The 23373-nt window shown below is 38.1% G+C and overlaps 3 protein-coding genes across 12 annotated transcripts in view; 2 read left to right on the top strand and 1 right to left on the bottom strand.

The window, feature by feature from the left end:
- Positions 1–250: 250 nt before the first annotated feature.
- On the bottom strand, positions 251–18543 carry LOC143218947 (periodic tryptophan protein 2 homolog). 5 transcript variants are annotated; one of them, XR_013011204.1, is made up of 17 exons: positions 17010–18543; positions 16497–16609; positions 16257–16351; positions 16058–16186; positions 15720–15990; positions 15263–15441; positions 14942–15182; positions 14075–14579; positions 13379–13716; positions 13122–13269; positions 12865–13042; positions 12553–12696; positions 12327–12401; positions 12037–12256; positions 11802–11956; positions 6923–7823; positions 251–6551 (listed from the first exon to the last, which is right to left on the bottom strand). XR_013011204.1 is itself a non-coding variant. In XM_076444601.1 (17 exons), exons 2-16 carry the CDS (start codon positions 17025–17027, stop codon positions 11809–11811), a joined length of 2802 nt encoding a protein of 933 aa, XP_076300716.1. In that variant the 5' UTR covers positions 17028–17202; positions 17522–18543; the 3' UTR covers positions 251–7823; positions 11802–11808. The 5 variants fall into 5 exon arrangements, 3 of the variants coding, with proteins under 3 accessions (XP_076300716.1, XP_076300727.1, XP_076300742.1); XR_013011205.1 differs by having other exon boundaries at positions 7626–7823; XM_076444601.1 differs by having other exon boundaries at positions 251–7823; positions 17010–17202; positions 17522–18543.
- Positions 6376–11713, top strand: Alka (glycine receptor subunit alpha alkaliphile). Of its 6 annotated transcripts, none has more exons than XM_076444686.1 (10): positions 6376–6595; positions 7603–7755; positions 8180–8250; positions 9271–9373; positions 9548–9702; positions 10039–10194; positions 10277–10417; positions 10496–10725; positions 10873–11013; positions 11181–11713. In XM_076444686.1, exons 2-10 carry the CDS (start codon positions 7643–7645, stop codon positions 11433–11435), a joined length of 1365 nt encoding a protein of 454 aa, XP_076300801.1. In that variant the 5' UTR covers positions 6376–6595; positions 7603–7642; the 3' UTR covers positions 11436–11713. The 6 variants fall into 6 exon arrangements, with proteins under 6 accessions (XP_076300801.1, XP_076300800.1, XP_076300826.1 ...); XM_076444685.1 differs by having other exon boundaries at positions 7511–7755; XM_076444711.1 differs by lacking the exon at positions 7603–7755 and having other exon boundaries at positions 9274–9373.
- An 83-nt stretch (positions 18544–18626) lies between the features above and the next one.
- Vha16 (vacuolar H+ ATP synthase 16 kDa proteolipid subunit) overlaps positions 18627–23373 on the top strand; it is a 30902-nt gene continuing 26155 nt past the window's right edge. The window contains exons 1-2 of the mRNA XM_076444761.1: positions 18627–18869; positions 22210–22399. Coding sequence (XP_076300876.1) covers positions 18782–18869; positions 22210–22399 — 278 coding nt within the window. The 5' untranslated portion in view covers positions 18627–18781. The remainder of the gene's footprint in view (positions 18870–22209; positions 22400–23373) is intronic.

The following is a 23373-nucleotide window of genomic DNA, read 5'->3' as shown; positions in this document are numbered from 1 at the left end:
GCTTCTTTTTTCGGGGTCTGCTCGAAGGTTTAGGTGTGCGAGAGAGTTTCGAGACTTTCCCGGCGGAGACAGGGTCTATTCGGATCCTTCGTAAAAGTTGTCGCGGTGCTAAAACAATTTTGTATATGATCTTTTAAATACGGAACGAGTAGAACTTGTCATCTTAGAAAAACGATCATCAATTAATAAATGTCTCTTGCTGGTAAAGATGCACATTGTTGAGTGGATTCTCTACTTTTGAAGAAGATGATTATAATTTTCCGGGGATTTTTTTAATGATTTATTCACCACAATTAAAATATGGAACATTTTCCGTCGCAAATCAAAATTCCACGACATCTGCAACGAGCTCTAAAATGACAGGTTACTAACTCTTCGAGTATCCTAACCCGAGCAATAAAACAAGGTGTATTTAGAACGCGAGGACGATTTACGAGCAACGATTGATTTACGATCGCTTCGTGGTCTCAAAGACTCATTGTCCATGTCTGGATCCTAGTAACGGTCATCTTCCCGCCGACTTCCCGACAGTTTTGACATCCGACACACGCATTTCTGCGATATAATTGGCCAGCAACAGAGCCCGAACTGTTTTTTGTCAAGCTGGAAACCAGGTGTAACAAGAAATCCGTCTGTCTCCATAGACCGTTCCCATAGGAACGTGGAACTACGGGTGTTCCGGCTAGTTACGTAGGATTTTTCTTTGCACACATATTTTCATAAACGTCTCGCTGGATTTGACTTTTAAACTAGAGATTGTTGGAATCGAACCTCTCACTTGAAATTTCGTAGAAATCGAACACGCACTCAACGTGCAGCAATTTCACCTGGTGGAATGTGTGCGGAGGATTTTCTAGGTAACAGGTAAACGATTTGACAAAAACGTTCCAAGCAACGAACAACTTCGTTTTAGTTGTTTATTTATAAATAAATTGGCAGAACAGGGGCGAGACTGTTCGTGGGAGATGTTCTTCGAAAAGAACTTGCTGAAAGTTATTTCAAAATGCGCTTACTTAGTTAGACTTACTTAAAAATGAACTTCCTTAGCCTGACTTAACAATGAACTTATTTAGCCTGACTTAAAAATGAACTTATTTAGTCTGACTTAAAAATGAACTTATTTAATCTGACTTAAGAATGAACGTATTTAGACTTACTTAAAAATGAACTTACTTAGTCTGGCTTAAAAATGACCTTATTTAATGTGACTTAAGAATGAACGTACTTAGACTTAGTTAAAAATCAACTTACTTAGTTTGGCTTAAAAATGAACTTACATAGACTTATTTCAAAATGAACTTACTTAGTCTGATGTAAAAATGAATTTACTTAGACTGGTTTAAAAAATGAACTTACATAGACTTATTTAAAAATGAACTTTTTTAGCCTGACTTAAAAATGAACTTATTTAGTCTGACTTAAAAATGAACTTATTTGGCCTGACTTAAAAATGAACTTATTTAGTCCGACTTAAAAATTAACTTATTTAATCTGACTTACGAATGAACGTATGTAGACTTACTTAAAAATGAATGTACGTAGACTTACTTAAAAATGAACTTACTTAGTCTGACTTAAAAACATACTTGCTTAAACTTGCTTAAACTTCCTTAAAAATGAAACACAACGGATTGTTTTTCACCGTTTTAGCAGCACTATGGTGATAATACGGAGTCGCAGGTAATTTACGCGCCATTGTTTCGAGTGAAGATTTGCAACTAACGGTAACAGCAGGTGATTTAAATTTAAAAAATCGCGCATTACGTTACGCTTTCTTGAACCACACATTCTTGAAGTGTCTACGTATTGTATGCAAGCATGCTGGGGATCCGCCATTTTTCTGACTACAGCGGATTGAATTTCAATGTTGGCTGTTCACCTAACCGATTCCCCATACTTTATTATTGTAATTAATTCCATAACATTCTTCTTAAATCGATAAAGAAATTTTATAAATGTGCAAGAAACATTTCGATATTATTTTAGATGCCCGCATCGGAACTTTTTACCAATTTTTATTGAGTAGTCGAGTGGAAACAAGTTTAAAGATTCGAAGAAACTCATTCTAGTCACTTTCCCCGAATGCATTATTCGATACTCGATCATTTCATTAACCGTAAAATAAAAAGCCGGTCGTTTGACCTTGATAGCTTGACTGTCAAGGTGTTCCGAACCCGAAAACACGTGATACATATTGTGTCAGCCCACAACCATAAGATATGTGGGTCGCGAGCGTCCATGAAACTGGAGCGACACTGTAAACCGAATTCAAGGTGTACCAGATCGAACCAGGTAGAGCAAATGAAGAGGAGAAGAAGAAGACGAAGACTCCGGCAGGTTGATACTTGAGAGGATACGCTCACTCGCTCAGGAACGCGTGAAGCTTGAAGGTGTCCGGTTCTTGCGGCGAGTTTCACTGATTTTCACGGTCGCTTCGCTTCTTGCTCAGATACCGAGGGAAGCCCGTGGTTCACTATTATTCCGAGACCATAATTATTAATGAAATACGCGCGTGCAAGAACGGCGCCAATCGCAGACGGCGCTCTTAAAATTGCTTCTATCTCCACAAAGTTAATTATAACTGATTGAGAGTCCAAACAAAGTCATATTTCAAAGCTTTTCTGTTAAAAACTGTAAAAATTGATTGAAAGTTCGTTTATTTGGACGCCATTTTCCTTTTCGTAGAAAGTTCCCATCGCACTCGCACATCTTTGTCCAAGTGTTACGCAAGACGCAAAAGTAAAACCCAGAACGCAACTGTTTAATGGAAAAACAAACTTACGATGTAAAGATAGTTGTTATCGAGAACCATGGAAACATGAATACTGGCGTCGTAACATTACGAAGAAAGTTCCGTTAATGGCAACGTCGGTTACTTTTCCACGCACCCGCTGACAACACGATGAAAAGCTGGTCATGCTCCTCAGGTGTGGAACTTCTAATCATCAATCATATTTGGTAGGCTTCTTTCGAATCATCTGAACATTGTAAACGTCGTCGTATTGTTGTTTCTATTTTGACTGTATTGTGACTCCCGTGACATTGTTTCAGAAACTCACTTCAAAGAGAATTTGCTAAAATGTACTCCAAAATGAATTTATTCGGACTTGTTGGAAAAAGAATTTGCTGGTAGTTAATTCAACTTGTTTAAAGATGAACTTTTTACTTAGTTACTTTAAAATGAACTCACTTAAAAATAAACTTACTTAGCCTGACTTACAAATGAACTTCCTTAGACTTACTCAAAAATGAACTTACTTAGTCTGGCTTAGAAATGAACTTACATAGACTTATTTAAAAATGAACTTACTTAGTCTGGCTTAAGAATAAACTTACATAGACTTATTTAAAAATTAACTTATTTAGTCCGATGTAAAAATGAACTTACTTTGCCTGGCTTAAAAATAAACTTTCTTTGCCTGACTTAAAAATGAACTTCCTTAGACTTATTTCAAAATGAACTTGCATAGATTTACTTACAAATGAACTTACTTAGCCTGACTTAAAAATGAGCTTATTTAGACTTACTTAAAAATGAACTTACTTAGAAGTACTCAAAAAGGAATGTACTGCGACTCATTCAAAGAAGACCTTGCTGAATTTATTTAAGTTAAAAGAATTGCTAAGTCTTCTTTAAAACTGATCCTACTTAAACCTCATTCACAAAGAGAACGTTATAAACTCACTCGAAAAAAGACTTACTGAAACCACCTGCGAAGTAACAGAAAAAAAAGAAAGTGAAATGACCGTTCATAAGATCATAAGGATTCCATAACTCACTTCCTGTCGATCGCTCTTCCTTATCGACGCACCAGCAACCGGTTGCATCGCAGATTGTAGCAAACTGCCTCGAAAAAACAAAACCGCCGTCTTTGAGGTAGCAAAACTTCGTTAGAAAAGAAAATTGTAAGGATCTTTAAAATGGTCGATGGCAATTTCCGAGCGGTTCTTGCTTGGCCCGACGATTTCACCATGGTTCGCCAGTCGAACAGATACGATTTCCGGTTTCTACGGGTCTGTAAAAAAAAGTCCGGACGCCGGCGGCGGCAAAGTTATTTTCATGGGGGAAAAAAGAGGCTCGTGCATGTTTAAACACGCGGCATTTGAGAAGCTTAAATAGGACAAGCTATACAGCAGCAGAAGGTGACTTTCTATCCGTCAACGTGGATTTTTTCGGCTCGTGTAACCGTTCGCGGTTTGTCCTTCCGCCTACGCAACCGTTGCTGTACGAAATGTGCCCGTTGCAACGTTTTCTATTTAATTAACACGCTTAGAATGCTGTAGTTTCGATACGTTATGCATAGCTGGAATTTACACTAGAAATACCGAGCACTGAAAATGCCTAAGAAAAATTGTCTGTATTAATTGCAAGACGAAGGAGCTGCATAGATATTTGTTTCTCTGGTTAATCATTTTAATGGGTTGGAAATGGTACACCAGTATTTTTGAATTGCTCAACCCTTTGCGCTCGGAGCTATTTTAACTCGAAAGTTAAACATTTCTTCCGACCTAGAATATTTCTAAGTGGTCTCCTAGAAGAATCCCAATGATTTTTAAATTTTATGAATACGAAATTGGTATAATACCTCGTGCAATACCTAAATGTTTAGCAATTCATTAGATACCGATACATTTAATAATGTAAACAATATTTTGAATAATGGTACAGCAATTATTGCGAAGTGCTAAGGGTTAAACCATTTCACCGTTTCTCAATTGATCTATTTGTTTCAAATGTATAAAGTCCACAGTCTAGTGCGAGTCGATGACGTAGAATGTATTTACTGTAAAGCGTAAGACTGTGGACTGTGGAAGTAATAATTTCATTCGCAAATAGCGTATAATTAGTTGTCCATCTTCAAACGACACTAACAATTTCTAACACTTCACACTTCGCACGTCGTAGAATTGTCACAAATAGCCACAGTTTTGGGTTAGGTTTTGTCGCAACATAAATGGAAAGTCGCACTTGATAAGTGTTAATTAACATATGATAATGTTATTTGCAACATAATTCACAGTGAAAACGGCTGCTACTTTGTAACGCTAAGTCACGTCAGGATGCAGAGAATCGCGAACACTATGGTTACTATCTTTCCAGTCGAGGCCTACTTTCATGAGATTTATTAATTGAACAGAGAATTTATTAATTGAGCCGTGAACTGCGCGATGATTCGAGCCATTTAGTAAAGCTAACAACATCCGTAACAGCTAACTCGTGATCCTAGATCAATTCTCTGTTTAATTAATATCTGAGAATATTTACATTAAATCGTGCTATGATCACTAATGAGACAATTTGCTCGTCGTTCGTGAACAACTCTTAATTAATCACGCGCGTGAAGAACTCTCAACGGCGATAAATGCTACGTCAATTATATGTGTGAGACTTTTTCTTATCACAGGTTTAAAAACTAATTTGCATCGCGATATTATTCTTATTATCCATTTCCATTTCCAGCTGAGAGATTTGTTCTTTCATCGATGATCTTAAATTCCACCCATTTCTCTCATAAATGCATAAACTGCAAAGTCTAGTGAGCACTTCGATCAATTTTAATTCCCCAGTTCCCGTGTTCTCTTAATTGCTTCGAAGTTATGGAATTCCTTGGAGTTATGATTTACCAGTCCACCTGTTAATTAATCATGCGTGCAATCATCCATTAACCAGAGTTCGCGAATAGACAAGTGATTTGCGTCGACGTTTATTCATCCGTCTTAATTTGCGTTGCAAGCGATCGATCCTACTTTATTTCGCTGTAAGCACTATAATAATAACATATTCTAATGACCCGTGCATTCGTATTTGTCGTATGTGATTTAGTCATTGTTTCTTTGTAGCTTGTTCAAGTAGCTGAAGTGAAATGATTCAATTTGTGTCGTTGACATTTCGAAGCGGCTTTTATATCGAACAAATTCTGTAATTGTATTACGTATAAAAAAATGCACTTATTTAATTAAAAATGACACTTAATTTTCTATCTTGAAGCTGTCTAAACAAACATATGAATCGCACTGTACAACGACGAATGAGGTCAGTAGAAATCAAAACGAAAAATTGTTTTACTCGTACATTCTGACTCCGATTATCGTCAAATAAAAAGAAATGAAACAAAATTTGGATTGTTCAACACCAAAAAATTCCTGTACCCCTTAAGGAGTTAATTTACATTAAAAAGTAACTTACACAATGATAAAGAAGCGCAGAAATTAATTCCATAGCATGCTGTATAAACACTGGGAAGTCAATACGGTACCGTACAATTTACCAGGAGCATAAATCGATCTTCCGGATCGTTGAATATCGACTGATCATGGGAGTACCGCTGATAGGCCTGCCGGCATAGTGTTTACAGGTGTTGCACGCGCGTGACCGTGACCGATCGGCAACCATAACCTTCGGAGGATCGAAGGAATTGCGAACGGGAGGAGGTCCAATCGAGGTCGCGGATCGAGGTCGACTTTTAGACCAGCGTGACGCCTAATCGCGGTGTCTGGGAATGATGCAGGTACCGTTTTCCTCTCACAAGGGTCAAATCCTGGAGAAGGGGCTAAGGAGCAGAAAAACGTACCGAGTGTCTTGAACATACTGCAGGTAGGTCAATTTTTATTATTAGTGGCCTAATAGCATAATTTTGTAGGCTTTTTTATTTATTGTCCTCAATATCTGACAATTTTAATTTAATGAATTTTTTGTGCTTTAAGTACACAAGTTAGGGGAATATATTTTTGCACTGTGTAATACGGTGGTATATATTTTTGCGGCTGTATAGATATTTAAAAAATTGTAAACAATAGTTAGAGCAGCCATACCACTGTAATAAAATGAATTGTACTGAACTTTCACAGTTCTTTCTGAAAACGAAGGTGTCACCAGAAAAAGCTTATTTATCTATGATAATAGCAATTACTTGTCGCACACCTAGTACGTGGAGAAGGAGAAGAGGTCTCACTCTCTCCCTCTTCAATTTTTCTCTTCCTCCTTTCGATAGTCAGTCACTGTCCATGGCGTTTCTCACGAGTAGACAGCGGATCTAAACACCGTTATGGTGTCTGAAAATGTCTTTGCGACATGATTAATGCAAAAATAATACATTGAAAAAATTCTAAGATACTGTTGAGGCTCTGTTGTATTTATTCAACTATTTATTCTACATGAAAAAATTCTGAGATACTGTTGAGGCTCTGTTGTATTTGTTTAACTATTTGTTCTACATGAAAAAATTCTGAGATACTGTTGAGGCTCTGTTATATTTGTTTAACAGTTTATTCTACATTAATCTAGACGATTTTCACGTGACAAGAAATTCAAAATTGTCTGCACACTTTTCTCGCATTCTTTTTCGAACTACAGCCAAGAAAAATATTCCGAGTCGATTAGACAGGCTGGAATAATAAAGACGGAAGTGAAAATTGGAGGTTCGCAAATTTTTCTTTTCGCAACCGTTGAGATTGCAACGAGGTTTCGTAGATAATTGCGTGTATAATACGTCCGGCTTCCTCTTCACAGCCGAATTGTTGCGCAACTGTAGGAAAGCAATAACCGGGCCGAAGTACCCGACGATATTTGCAATTAAGTAGATTGCGTGTAACTACTGCTAGATAATAGATTAATTGGAACGCACCGAACGCGAGAGGATGGATGCTCCAAACTCGATATGCCAGTTGTCGAAATCGTATGATGAAGAACGCGGTCCTGACGGTACTCTGTTACTCATGGCTAAACCTGTTCACGGAAGTGCGTTCGAACGCCAGGTAAACCTAATCAATCCGTCCTCTGGATCTTGCGAAAATGTTTCCACATCCACCATTTTTCCACATTACTATTAAAAAAAATATATGATAAACATCATTCTAACAGACATGAAACGGCATTCAAATTTTATTGTAACGCAAACATAAAACTTTTAATGTTGTCATTTTTGTTAGTTTGAACATTCTCGCAAAGTGAAAGATTTTCCAATTTAGAAAATATTGAACACTCTTTTAAAATATGTGTTTTGAAATTCGTACAGCAACGAAATGATTTTATTAGACTATTTGTAATGTTTCTTCGTTAGTTGCGCTCCGATTTAATCACTATCTTCCCAAGTATCTCTTCCTTGATTTTCGACAGACATTTCCCACCTTTTGCAATCTAATGAACGTCTTTAATGTATAACTTTCATTCCTTTCACAGCTCTCTGTTCGATGACTCAAAGGATCCGACGATAAAGACCGGAATAGTCTTGCCGGAGCATTACGTGAAAGGTTAGTGTATTCCACTCTCCGCGAAACTTTTCCATTCCAAGAATTCACTCGAAGAAAAATTCGCATTTTCCATTGCACACGCGGGTAGTATAATGATTAATCGGGACTGAATGTAGGAGACGTTTCCAGGCACGCGATATTACTACGTTGCGTTGCGAGATTAAACTTTCGATCTGGACCAGAGATTACTGGCAAGAGATAAAGTCCCGTGGATTAACAATCGGTTCTTTTTATTTGTTGCTCTCTGTGGCATCGCAGGAACTGATAATTGTACTGCGTGTTTGATGCGTCGGTGTAAAAATACTTGTTGATTGGACTGTGGTACGGTGAAAGCATTGATAATGTTGCAGAAAGTGTAACTTGTTCTACAATTTATTTCCTATTTTACTTGTAAAACGAATACGTAATTCGATCTAATTCTAGCTCCGTTTCCAGTTGTAAACACGATGCAAGAGAAAGGAGAATTCCGCTCTTAATTGATTAACCAAATAATTCTCCAATAATAAATAATACAAATAGAAAGAGTAAACAATAACAGTATAATGAACACCTGTACAGAATTTCAAATTAGTTCCACCTTTTCACTTTTTAAAAAAGATGCAAAAAGATGATATTTTTCGCCAAGAAAAAGAAAGTTCATTCGGATTGAATGGTCCAAACAATTTTGCAATTGAGCTACGTTTACTACGTTCTCTGAAAAGAACGGGTCTACAGAATCCAATCACGGGAATCGAACAGCAACAAATCAATCGACATTCTAAGTCCCACAGCAAGCTATTTTACAATGCCACTGCACAGCGGCTAGCATCTATGTAGAATCTAGTTTCTAGATCAAGATTTAGCGCAGTTGTAGAAGTCGTAAAGGACGACGCAGCATGGTCGTAAGTTCCTCGAGGATTTTACCCGTTCCGCGAGAAACGCGTTATTCTTAGAAAAGAGTTACGATCTAGCCTCACGATCACGATCTCGAGACACAGATCCTGAAAGTAGTCGAAGTAATATGTAAACAAATGATCCAAGCAGAGATCAGGCCGCCGTCGAAGCAGGGTATGCCGGTGCTGGTCGACTTCAACATCTTCGTGGCGGACATCAACTCTATCAATGTCGAGGACATGGACTTCCGGTAAGACACGTTCCAGGATAACGCATACTAGATTTTAGCCTAGTTTCCTATTTATTCGTTAGGTTGTTCAGTACGAAATCTCGAATTTCGATCTTATGTTGCAAGTGTAAATTAATGGGAGTGGGCACAATTTTACATTCATTCGTAAAATTATTATTAAAAATTGCAAAACAGAGTGGACATGTCTGTCCGCGAAAGCTGGATAGAGTCTCGGCTAGACATGCCGGAAGACATCTTCGAGGAGGGCGATGATTATGTCACCTTACCACCAGACTTCTTCGACAGCTTATGGCAACCGGACCTGTACTTCCTGAACGCGAAAGTTTCTGGTCAGTTTCAGCCTCTAATATTCCATCCTTTTTATTCCTAAATACGACTATGTCCATCTTAAACCTTAGCACTCGAATGGTGACTCTGAGGCGCCACTAAAAATTGCTGTCACATTATTCAAAATATTGTTTACATTATTAAATATATCTATGAGATATTAAACCAATTTCATATCCATAAAATTTAAAAAACCATACGGATTGGAAATATTCCAGTTCGAAGAAATGTTTAATCTTCGAATTAAAATAGCTCCGAGTGTAAAGGGCTAAGGAGAAACTAATTTTACAATTGTTCACGCCGTATACTGTGATTAGGTCTGCACTGTCTATTTTCAGAGATAGCTGCCCTAAATCATAAATTCTCCTCGGTGACGCTCTACAGGAACAAGACAGTCAAGTATTCGGCGCGAATGCACGCGATTATCGCCTGCCAGATGGAATTCCAGCTGTACCCGATGGACATTCAAATATGCCCTATCTACATAGAAAGCTGTGAGTAATAACGACAAAACAAGCAACGCCGGATTGGCAAGAAGCCCTGCATTAATTCGGAAAACCGCGTTAACCGCGACAGTTTCCTATCACAAACAGAAGTTGCGCTTGAGATGGGGCGCGGGCGACGTCACGGTTAACCCAGAGTTGAAGCTGTTACAGTACGACATCGGTAAACCCATGGTCTCAGAGGAAACAGTCGACTACATGCTAGAGAAAAGCGGTACGGTGTTCAATCCAATACCTAACACCTTGAAGACCCTATGAAAAGCATGATCTTCAATATTCTATGATCTTACAGGAAATTTCTCTCGGTTGGTCGTTTACTTCCGTTTTGAGAGGCAGATAGGACATCATCTGATACAGACGTTTGCACCGTCGACTCTAGTGGTGATGCTGTCTTGGTTCAGCTTCTGGTTAGGGTTGGATGCTATCCCTGGAAGGGTGGCTCTGTTGGTGACCAGTATGCTCACCTTGGTCACCATGTTCACTGGTCTGAAGAGTGACATACCACCTGTAGCTTATGTGAAAGTACGTTTTCCCATCATGGCCTTTTAGCTTGGGTTCAAGACCAAGGTGCGCTTGGATGAAGATTCCAAGGAACCTGATTGTAAAATTGATCGGACACAAACTTTTCAACTTTCAAATCGTTCATTGAACATTAATCAATGTACTCAGGCACTGGATGTTTGGATGGCAGGCTGCATGATGTTCGTATTCGCTGCGTTAGGTGAATTCGTGGTGGTCAAGGTGCTCGACTTGCAGCATCAGTTGGAATACGATTTACAGACATCAGTAATGTCTCGGCATTACCCAACAGTTTGTATAATAGTTTTTAACACCAAGGTTCTCTAATACTATTGATACCATAACCGTACGCGAGTCATTGACAATTATTATAAAAATATATTACGTAGTTGTCTCGCTCGCAAAGAGCACTTTAATAATTCTGATCGACAATGTTTCACGTCTGTGTTATTTTTCAGCGACTAATCACGATTGAGAAAAGCCAAAGCATTTGGGACTACGACTCGCCGTACATTCCGAAAACGAAAAAGAAGAAAGCTGGCAGCAGACACCTGCTGCAATCAGCGTGGTTAGATTCAGACTACCAAATAATACGAATACACAAAACGAGGTCGCAGATAATCGATAATTACAGTAGAATAGGTTTCCCCATACTGTTTCTGTTGTTCTCGATTTTGTACTGGCCGATATTGTTGCTTAAAAAAGCCTCGTAAGCATCTGTGTAACGCTAGTAGATAGATCTGTGAAAATTGTTGTTAGAAAATTCTCTGAACTTAACGCATTATTATCTACCGACAATTGTTCCGTAAATTTTTAAGGATTTAATAGGCTTTCGGTAGATAAAATGTTGATCGATTCGTTGCATGGTATGTTAGAATATCGTTATGCGATCTAAACAGTATCTCGTGGTTAAATATTTTAATGTAAATAATTATACGTTCAGTCATGTAATTAAAATGTGTACGAAATTAAATCTACTTAAGTTATCAAATGAATCGTTGGTAAATTTATTACAAACGTACACTTAATTCTAGAGATCTATATACTTTGTACAAATATGTAAAACGATTAGATCATACTCATCGTTTAGTCGACCTCCATCTGTTCAGCTAAAGATACTTCATCGGAATCTTCGCCTTCCGAATCTGTCTTTACATCCTTGGAAATCGATTTCTCAGCTTTGTGTTTCCCTGACTCCATTAGGTAACTTATCGTGTACTGGTTGAAATCACATCTGCAATCACAATAAAAAATATTAATTTATTGCGCGCTGTTAGACGGTCAAGTACTAGATGTAATTATAGACCAACTGACATTTTACTCAGCTCGTCGTATTTCTTTTGCATGTTTTTCTGAAGCATCAGTAATATCGGCATTTGAAGTGCGGAGTTTATTCTGGGACCATGAGTGGTTAGAATAGATTCCACCCAGAGGAGATAGAAGTGTATATGCCTCGATAATTCTAACTCCGACGCCACGAACTTTAATACCTTCTCTACATAAATGTCGGGCAGTGTAGAAACGATTAAATCAACTGAAATCAAATCCGCAATAAATAAATGAACATCGTAAGAATGTTGTCAACTAGGAATTTATGGACTTACTATCCGAGGTCGGAATGTTTTCCAAGACCCGCTTTATCAACAGCTTCTCGTTCAATTTTATAGACATCATCAACGCTGAAAATATGTGATAGTTAGTACTAACCGATATTATTAGATCGTGAAAAAGCTCGTGCCTGATTTCTTGTTAAAGTACAACAAGAGGTCGGACACAAACTTTTCCACTGACCTAACAATTACTGATATATTCAAAGAAAATATTAGACACCTTTCGTGTACTCTCTGCCGTTCAGAGTCATTTTTACAGTTTCCGGTGTGATTCCCAATTCTAATTCGAATGGATCGAACACCATGCCGACATCCAAAGAATATATCAGCAAACCTTCTGTTGTAGCTGCAGCCCATGCTTGCCCTAAACAATAATTATATGCAAAATATGTAATATTCTAAGATAAGACTTCTACATCTTGGAATCGCATTAGAAAATACCAATGTTACATAAGAATGCACAGCTGCTTATACGCTAAAAGAATGGCAATTTGCATAAAGATCCGCATTCCAGGTGTAAAGTAAATTTTACCTGTTGGAGAAAACTGTAAACTGTACACTCTGATTTCTGGTTTCATACTTCTGCTTGCCATATCGCCGCTCTTCACTCCCGGAAGTCGCAATACTACATCTTCACCTTCGTCATCGTCGCGATCTTCGATTAATGCTAAATTACCAAATTCTGTTAAGTTTCTTCTACTTATGATATCCTGAATGTAAACAAATTTTGAAAATAATAATCCACAGCTCGCTTCACTTAAAGTTATACTTGAATTAGATATTACTTACGTCAACTGCGTCTAGTGATCGATTCTGAGTTACGACAAATTTCTTAATTAGCATGTATTCTTGAACATTATAAATACATATATTCTTAGACAATCCACCAGCCAGTATACACGTCCCATCGGCAGAATAGCATAAAGTATTGAAAGCTCTGGAAACATATTTCTCGTTATTCGTCAAGTTATTACATATAATTTATTTTACTTGGGTTTATTCATTTTGTTTCAGAGAAGGTATCAAAAATATTTTTGTATACTAACTTTCCCTCTAGGCTCTTCTTCGCAGTAATAAAATCAGTTTCAGCTCTCCCACTGCCCAAATCATTCCTCCCTTCAATGCTGCCAATCTGCGTCGCTGTTTTACAATTGAAAAACGAAATCTGACCATCCAAAGTAGCAACAGCTACATCCTCACCGTTCGGTTTGTAAGTAACAAACAAGCCATCTGCTGTTAACTTTATTGTTTCATGGGAAGATCCACTTTCGATCGCGTTCCATATTTTTAACGATTTGTCCCAGGACACAGACACCATTTCTGTACTGGCAGGATTTGGATTGAACGCTATACTGACTACTGGACCTTCGTGTCCGCTCATTATCTATTTGAACAATGTGAACAATGTGGATGGCAAACATCAGAATATTTAGATCATTTTAACACAGTTACAATCACTCTAAACAGTTTCTGTAGATCACAGTTATAATTCTTTCATCCTGCACTTCGTAAAATGATTGAACATTATTGAACTTGTTCTGGTTTATATACTGTAAAGTGTATTTCTTTAAAATTTGGACTAACAAATGAAGCATATATTGTTGGCTTAAAGTGTGAAACAAAAATGGGTGAGATATACTATCGTAGAATCTTTTATGCAACTATTCCTGAGGTGCGCACAAGGGTTAACGGAATATGTTCTTCTGTGCTATACAGAAACTGTTTGTAGCACCAGTATGTACCTCCAATAAGGTGCCTAGTTTCATGCTCCACAGATAGATATCAAAGAAATCCTGGCCTCCGGCTGCAATAAATTCGTCGCTTGTGTCTAACGCAACGCAGGTGAACTGAACCGGTCGCGGTGAAGTAAGAGTTCGAAAATTCCTGTACCTTGCCAAATCATAAGCTCTGACCGTTCCGTCTAACGCGGCTGAGACAATGAACTTCCTATTGTGACTAAACAAAACGCTCGACACGGAGGAAGTATGTTCGTGAAACGTAACGGAACAAAATCCGTTCAATGTGTTCCACAGCTTCACTTTCCCGTCGTCGCCACCGGTAACAATATATTGACCATCAGGACTGTATGCCAGAACGTTCATGTTGTTACTGTGACCCTGTTGCTTCATAGCGTAAGTCTCGCTTTGCCATTCCCATACCAATAATTGGCCAACTGCGGAGCAGCCTAGGGCTATCCAGTCTCCGGTGGAATTTATAGCAATCGATGAAATGCGTTGGTTCGATATACTGAAAAAAAATAAAATATATAAAAGCGCGTTCTGTTAACTTTTGCTATAAACTACTAAATATGAATGATCAAAGACAGAGTAGTTTTATTCATTACTATACTGCGGATCTTTATGCATTTATAGTTTATAAAAAATTTTTTAAAATGCTAGAGTATTAAATTCAATAGAATTGAGTACGATTTTTATTTATTTTGGATCTACAAATGCTACTACCAATAAAAATAGAATTTTATTTGGTACCAATTTCTTAAAATTTGTCTACAAAAATTGAAATTGCATAAACACCCGCAGTCTATTCATCACAGCAGTGGAATGAGTAAACGGGGTTCAAGATTATGGTTAATCGAGAGTTATTTCTACCTGAGAGAATGAATCCTATTGACTTCAGGCATCTCGTACAAGTGAAACGAGCCATTGTCGAACCCGACTACCAAAATACCAGTCTCCTTATGATAAGCAGCTGCAGTGAGCGTCACGTTTTCATTTTTCTGCTTCTCGACGTCATCGGCTAGGTAATGACGGGTTAATTTACGGTAGCGCAACCACTTAGCCTTCGGATTATCTTCAACAACTTTGTCTTCATCTTCGGCTGAGGAATCTCCTGAAATATGAACAATTTCAAATTGAAGAATGTTGAATTAACTTTCTAATCACTGTGTGTGTTATTTATTAAGAATTTACGTTGTAAATTGCGTTCGTGTGCTTTAGCTTGTTTCTCTGTCCTCTCGACAGCTTTATCGAGATCTACATCGTCTTCTACATCGCTGTCGTCATTTCGTTTCCTTCTTTTAGCAGGGGGATTCCACAGTACCAACTCATCTGGGTCGATTGAACATTCCCAAACACAGAGTTGGCCATTCCTGTACAATTATGTTTTTAAATAAGTACAATCATATTGTTTTAACAATTTATCTACCAGAAGCCTGTTCATAGGATTTTCACTAATTGTGCTGTACCAAAAGAAAGCTTAAAAATCATATCTTATATAATAATCCTAAGCAAAACTATTAGATTACGGTACTGGGGGTAAGTTGTAGGTTCACGATTAAAATTGAAATTGCTGTCGAAGAGAGAAGCTATTAAATAATCCTTCCTTTAAAAATTAGAAAGCAATTCACTTTTGAATAAGTATGCTCACCTGCTAATCGTGGTCAAATTATAGTCTTTCTTCTCAAAATAACATGCCACAACAGAGTCGGAATGGTTACCAAGATTGATATACTTAAAATTCGCATATTTTCTTAAGCCGTATACTTTGGCAGCATTATCTTTTGATCCAACAGCAATCAGTTTCGAGTCGTAAGACCAATTAACAAAAGTTGTTTCAGCCGATGCTGCATGGAATACGCGTTCCATGATAAACGGATTGTATTCTCCAGTTAGCAAGCCAGGTGCGTTAAAAATAAATACTGAAACAATGGTTAAACGTAAGAAATGATGAACGCTAGTACAATATAAATTATATAGGAAATTTACCATTGTTTTCTTTACAGACTGCAAAATGTTTGCTATCTGGAGAAAACTTTATACTTCGAACACGTCTCTTGAACTTGTACGTGTGGATTATGATTTTACTGACCATACTGATCACGTGCAAGTCACCCACTGTAAAATAAATTTGGAAAATTATATAATCTTAGGACTGAGGAAATGCACATAGAAATAATAGTTATACCTTCGTTAACAGCAAGTAGTAGAGCTCCATTAGGGGACAAGTCTATGCTTGTATAATTGTACTTGCTCTCGATAGACAATGTATTGGACTTATTGCTAAAATAGAATAATATATTAACATCTTTTATTTTTTTTGGTAGATACAGTACCGACACTTTGTCAAATGTGGAGTCGGTAAAATATTGTTGGTGAAACTTGTGTCTGTGATTTTCATGAGACCCGTTAATATTACAGTACTTACTTCTTTAAATCGTATATGGTTATCCGATTTCCCACGGGGCTGATAACAGTCGATCCATCAGGAGAAAACACTAAATCTCCGTTATGGTAGACTGTGCCCAGCAAATTGGAAAACTAGAAACAAATATGAATGTGAATAAAAATACAGATGGCCTAAGATTTCATAAAAAAGATAACATCGAAAGAAATTGTTTTCACATGTGCCTCTTAAAATAGCATGACATTATTCTAATTCGCGAAATACGCGAATTATTTATAAACAAACCGAAATGGACATACAAAAGTTCTAAAATCATTTTCAGAAAAATTTGATAAATGGTAACAGTACTTTCTTGAACAAAATTGATTGTAAAATGTATTGAATGAATAAATTAACGCCCACAGTACAGTATAAATACAAATTACAGTGTGAAATTAGGTTAGGAATATGATGCACATGACAGTAAAAATCATATTACGATAAAATTATTAATAAATGATTACGGTAATTGTATGCTAGAGATACTTTATTTACCTTATACGCGAACCTCATGATTTTTTAATTTATTTATACACAATTTTTATAACAATCTATTTCGATCCCACTGAACACGTTTATAATGACATTTAAATCGAGCATGCTGCAGTCGTTTAGGCACAACTTCCGGTCATACGCATGTCCGATCACGTGTATGAAATTAAGGTGTTGGCTCGAACTACCGAGAATACTAAATCGAAGATTATTGACATAAATCGAAATAACAATAATCGTCTGAAAACTACAAATACATATTACATCGTCATAGAACCGGTTCGATAACATTATAGAACTTATGCAAAGCAATAATAGATTCTACAACACATTATATGTATTATAACAAAGAACAAATACTTTCGAACAAATATGAATACTGAATAGAAAGTCTTCGATGACAAAGAATTGAATACTTATGACTGCGAACGTTTACGCAATCATTACGCAGCGATAACCCAATTAAAACAAATTAAAGCGAATTTATTGTTCTGCTTCCTCTATTCATTACTCACAGTCACAGATAATCGTGTCTGTTACAAATGCATGAACACCCACAATCTTGTGACTGCGAAAATTGCAATCTAAACAAGAAAATATGTGTGAAAGCAGAACCCATTTGGTAACGTTAAATGAGGGAAAAGATATTGACTACGTAATCCATAAAAACCGTCGAAGACCCATTCAAGTTTGCGACGATAATTGGAAAATAATCTCCATAAAAATTAATCCTTCAAATGGAGTGCATGATAAGTTTGAATCAGAGTTGGACATTAATATCACTGATTAATCACTAAATATATAACTGGTTAATTGTTTAATGTTTCTGATTGAATAATTACGCAGTTATATTGATTATGAATAGTAATCGTGAATTATGTTGGGTATAAATTTGTAATCGATATTGGATTCATACTACAATGGAATACGTATATCTGATGATTGTATACTGTAATATTTCTTTCCAGGAAATTAAACATAATTACAATACTTGCAGAAAACTTGAAATAGTTAATCATTGATCCCATTAACGATTAAATCTCTACTCTAATAGTCGATCAAATGAATGATTAAACGCATACTCTATTTAATTGCGGCAATATGTCAACGGAACGAGAAAAATGCGTGACGATTAATCGCGAACGATAACGAAATATTTTGATAGTAATCGTTAATCGTCAATTGCATTAAACATTGCCCAACTCCGGTTTGAATCTGGTCACGTGTTTCGCACGTTCCATGGAAATAACCTCAAAACAATGTGTGTTCGGGATGGAACGGTTGCACGGAACGAGGATAATTTTCCAGGGAATATTTAGCATAACCCCGAGGAAGTTTAGGGCCCGAAAATGTTGGCGAATCGTGAAAAAGAACAGGAAACGCGTGTCACGCGCTCCGTGCTGGGCAGAAGAGGCTGCGCGGTGGACGGTGCGCAGTGGTGTCGCGGCTCAGCCTATAGAGCGGCTTGACGTCAGATATAAAAGATGAGACGCGCAACGGGATTCGCTTCCGTCGGTGTAGCCCGCAGTCGTTGGCCAATAGCAAGCGGATAGAGATTCCGGAGCGACGGTGGTCTCTTCTTCTCTCGCTCGTCACTCGTCACATGACCCGCACTACTGTACGGTAGGCCATATTTGACAGTGGGCACTAGTTTAGCGAAGTGAGCGTGAGTCAAAGATCGCTCCTGTTCCGGACTGTCGTCGCGTTCCGACAACCTGTAAATACTCGTGTAGAATCCCGTTTGACGCCGCGAGGTCTTGAATAAGAACGCAACAATGTCTACCAAACCTTTAGGCGAGGAGAATCCGGTGTACGCACCGTTCTTCGGTGTGATGGGCGCCGCCTCAGCTATCATATTTTCTGGTGAGTCTCACGCTGTCTTAATCCGATTCCAAACCCCGATCGCAAACTCTCTCCCTCGTACACAATACTCATTACCGATCCCGAACATAATCACCACGATCGTTATCCATCGACGATCGTTCCGAGCACGCCATTTTCTTCGCCCGTGAAGTATCGAAAACACGACAAGACCACGAAAATCCGTTCGATTTTTTCCGTCCACCGATCGAATCGCTTCAAACTTCTATGTTCAACATTTATCTCGGAACGGTCGCCGATAAGCGGTCCGAAAAATCGATCGTCGATAATGAACTACTATGCTGCTGTTGCTGCTACTACTGGCTTCTCAACGAAAACCGTGTGTCCTGTATATTTATTTGTCTCTCCATCTCGTTGCTCCCGTTCGTCGTCGTCTTTCTGTCAAGCAACAGTGATATATACGCGACGTCGGCCACCGAAGGTGTCAAGGATACAGATTCAATTTCGAAGCGCCATTTTTCTAGGCACGTAGATCTGGGATTTCGTAATGTTCCGTAAACGCGGTCCAACGCAGGCCGAGCTTAATTTTACATTACGAGAGAAACGCGTCCCGCTATTTCATAATGCCTGACCTCGTTGACGAGCTTTCCGAATGCCTGTCCCTCCGGGTGAGGATGCAAGGAATCGATCCAAGGAAGAATAGAGAGGATCGATCAACCCGTACCATCGGATTTAATCGGGTGAACCCGGTGTGAACTCGACGAAAAGAACGGGTTTCAGGGTAAAGAGCGCGCGCGGGTACTTAAAGTTTTCGAGCGTCTCTGTCCCTATCAAGGAAATCAATACGAATCTCCCTTTTCCCGTGTGCGCCAGTCTTGAATGGACGGCGGCACACGAGGAAGATTGACCCGAACCGCTGCCGAGGATTCTTCGCGGAAAACCCGTTGAAAAAATGTTGATCCTGGGCCAACTGGACGATCCTGACCAGAGATCGGACTTGGCAAACGTCTACGGCACTCTCTCGGCCCGATACTCTCCTTTCGGATGCTCTCGAAAGAGTTTTTTCTCACTCTCTCGCGTTCTCTCTCTCTCTCTCTCTCTCTCTCTCTCTCTCTCTCTCTCTCTCTCTGTAGTATTCGTCGTAGTCTCTAGATGTTCAATGATCGAAGGGAAAAATCGAGTATCGTTAAAGTACCATTGTCCCGTGGTTGTGCCACGCCCCCTACTCACGGGATGGGACTTACATGATTATCATGTGACTGCCAACGTGAGAATCATGTGACTGCGATTTCCAGCCCAGCCGGAATAATGCACCGTGACCGATCCGCTGACACCTCCGTTTTTCCATCATTCGAATTTTCGCGGGAAATCCTGCTAGCTAGAACGTAGCTGGGCATTGTTTAATGCGATTTATGATTCATCGACACGATACGGATTTGAGTCATGTCGGTAATGAGTGGGTCAGTTGCAAGATAGTAGAAAATGGTTCAGATATTTACATTATTTTGCACTTGTGAATATTTATATAGGTTGTGTGCCTTGCGATTTTTATTTTTAATGTCCACTGTTTATTAATCGGTGACCATGATCTTGAATCCACCGTGATAGTAATTAACTAAAGTAGCTGCTTGATTACTGGTAGTCTGGACGATCGTACTAATTGCTCGAGTGATAATCAAGTATTCAAATGTTGTTTATTGCGGTACAGAGCCGTGTTATAAGTAAACAAAATTCTGTTGCATTACCTTCCTCGAATAAGTCGAATTTCAAATAGTAGAAACACTAAAAGAATTTAAGAATATCAATATACATATTATTTGTATCGTATTATTTGGCGACTGCTTGTTTGCAATGGCTAAATGTTAAGAAACGGATCGAATTAGAAATTTGCATCGATCAATGCCCAACTTAGTACTGAAATATATATCAAACGGCGAAATCGGGTCCGCGACCTCGGCGTTGGGATCAATATTAAACGAGATCGATAGCACTTCACGGGGCCGCTGTTTGGGGGGCAATTCCGGTCGGACGATAAAAAATCGGTTGTCTCATTCACTGAACTGCAAATTTCATTTTAGTGTACTATAATTCAAGAGAAACCTTATCTCTAACCGAAAACACTCGAACCAAATTTTATCTAAAATAATTCATAAAAATTTTCGTTTTAATCGAATAGAACTAGATTCCCAAATCCAAACTCCTAAATAAGACTGATGTCCCAAATTGTTAGATGCACTTTTTTGTAAAAACAATGTATGCCTTTGTTGTAAATGTTCCAAATGATTCTGACAAGCTTCCGAGGCATCAGCTTTACCATCCCTGCAAGACTAATTCCATTTAACGCACAGCATTTATTGATAACAATCTAGAGGAGATCAAATATTAGTCTGTAGTTGATAATGATATCCTTATCTTGCTTCTTATCTTTCCTGGTAGGCACTCCACAAAAGTATTGTGGTTTTGTTATTTAGGTCTACCAAGAAAATATTTTCAAGGGTACACAACTAATTAACACGCTTCTTGGTAGCATGAAAAATGCTGTGTATGTTCAATGTTTAAATATTGTCCCTGTTTTCTGTATAATTGTAATCAATTACAGAAGGAAACTGTTAGATTCTCTATATACAGGGTGTCCTAAAAGTCGTGATACAATCTGAAAGAGAGCCCTCTTTCCATTGGTATCGTGAATACCAGGACACTTTGTGTAGCAGTTACACTATGTTGGTTTTTGGGAGGCAAGGTAATTTTATAATAAAGAAAACAGGCAGATATCTTTTTAAACGATATTTATGTAGATGCTCTCTCTTCAGAAGTTAGGTTTAGACTGATGATGGTCCGGAGCTTGCCGGTACATTTTATACCAAAACGCGAGTCATTGTCGTCATGCGGATTCAAAGGGCCGCCGCTCTATCTCTCTTTGTAAACCTAAGATATCGCAGAGATTAATGTAATAGGACCGGCAGAGATGGTCCCTGGAATGTTTAAAACAATGGTTCTCGGAACAGTATTCATTTCTGTATCATGAGGTCACATATCGACACCCGAAGATATGGTTCCCCAAATGTATATGTATATAATAGCTCTAGGAACAGATAAACGACCTCATATATCAATACACTATTTCAACAGTTGTCAGTGTAATTATTAGACTGCAGACTGTATTCATATACGGAAAAATTAGTAGATGCAATTTAAAATAGATCTGTGAAAATCAAGGAAGTATATTTGTATTCGACAGTTGCAACTTATAAAAGACAAAAATTTTGATTGTGCATGAAGATCTGCAGTCTAGTAATTATATATATATATTGCACAGTAAATAATTTTCGTCTATATGTTCACAAATGAAATAAATACAATATCATGGTTGTTTTATTTACAGCTCTGGGAGCAGCGTATGGCACGGCGAAGTCTGGCACTGGAATTGCAGCAATGTCTGTCATGAGACCAGAACTTATCATGAAATCTATCATTCCTGTTGTCATGGCGGGTATTATTGCCATTTATGGTCTTGTAGTAGCGGTCCTTATCGCTGGTGGTTTAAATACACCTGACCAATATAGCCTTTTCAAGTACGTTACAATACTCTTTGCCTAATTTAACTAATAATCGACTGTACTCTAGGCTCAGCGAAACCACTATTCAGCACAATAGAGAAAAAGTTGCGATTACACGTTGCTCTTGCTTCGACACATCTGATATAGTATTTCCACTTTGAAATAAGTGTCTCAGTCGTTTATGTTCATAGTAGTACAGCTCTGGTAACAACATAAATAATTGCAGTTGCGCAAACAAACCTTTTCTACATTTTTTAGTTTGTGATTTTCGAGAAGATACACTGTTGTAAACGCAAACTGTCACAAAAAGTTTTAACAATGCTTGTCTATTAATATTCAACTTGACTACACGCTGGGCTTCGCTAGTTCTAACTTCTGCTTCATTTAACGATTGCGTGGATGTATAGTCAATAGCCTGCGGATGTTTATGCAGTAAGTTTGATGCGAAAGTGTACAGTACAAAATCTGATTAAACAATGACTAAATGTAGTCCATTAAAATAGAAATTGATGAAGAAAGCCGTTTAGGATCAGTGTCATTTGTAGACTGCGAATTTTATGCATTTATAATAAAAATGAATAGGTCAGATACAGAACTGTAAAGAATTACTAGGCACGCATAAAAAACTTGTAAAGGACAACATTTAGTATTTTGTCTGTAATTAAATTAACTTGTAGGCCAAAATTGTTGATATTGCTATCTTTTATGAAAGTACGCGTTTGCATAAACATCTGCGGTGTAATAATGAGAGCTGTACGAGAGCCTGTAAATGTCGGGTCGAAAACTTTTATCAGAAAATTGTGGGGCGGAACGAGAATCCTGATACGTTCGGGAATCTCGAATATTCTCGGCAATCCCGATACATCCGAGACTCCTGAAATACCCGAGAATCCCGAAATTTTCGAGAACTCGAACCCGAATAAAATTCTCGGCCCGTCCCGACCCGACATTTTCGTTTTCTCGCACACCTCTGTTAATAATTGGTTGAC

Source organism: Lasioglossum baleicum, chromosome 2 (genome assembly GCF_051020765.1).
Source record: "Lasioglossum baleicum chromosome 2, iyLasBale1, whole genome shotgun sequence".
Lineage (NCBI taxonomy): Eukaryota > Metazoa > Arthropoda > Insecta > Hymenoptera > Halictidae > Lasioglossum > Lasioglossum baleicum.
Note: the sequence above shows the minus strand (reverse complement) of the source record. Positions and strands in the feature narration are given on the sequence as shown.

Coding starts and splice junctions, on each gene's coding strand:
- Alka (XM_076444686.1), top strand. CDS start 7,643: ATGCTCCAAACTCGATATGCCAGTTGTCGAAATCGTATGATGAAGAAC. Junction 9,703..10,038: donor CCTGAACGCGAAAGTTTCTG/GTCAGTTTCAGC, acceptor GTCTATTTTCAG/AGATAGCTGCCCTAAATCAT. Junction 11,014..11,180: donor TGTCTCGGCATTACCCAACA/GTTTGTATAATA, acceptor GTTATTTTTCAG/CGACTAATCACGATTGAGAA.
- LOC143218947 (XM_076444612.1), bottom strand. Junction 15,442..15,719: donor AATTTGACCACGATTAGCAG/GTGAGCATACTT, acceptor ATAATTGTACAG/GAATGGCCAACTCTGTGTTT. Junction 12,402..12,552: donor CGGCAGAGAGTACACGAAAG/GTGTCTAATATT, acceptor ACATATTTTCAG/CGTTGATGATGTCTATAAAA.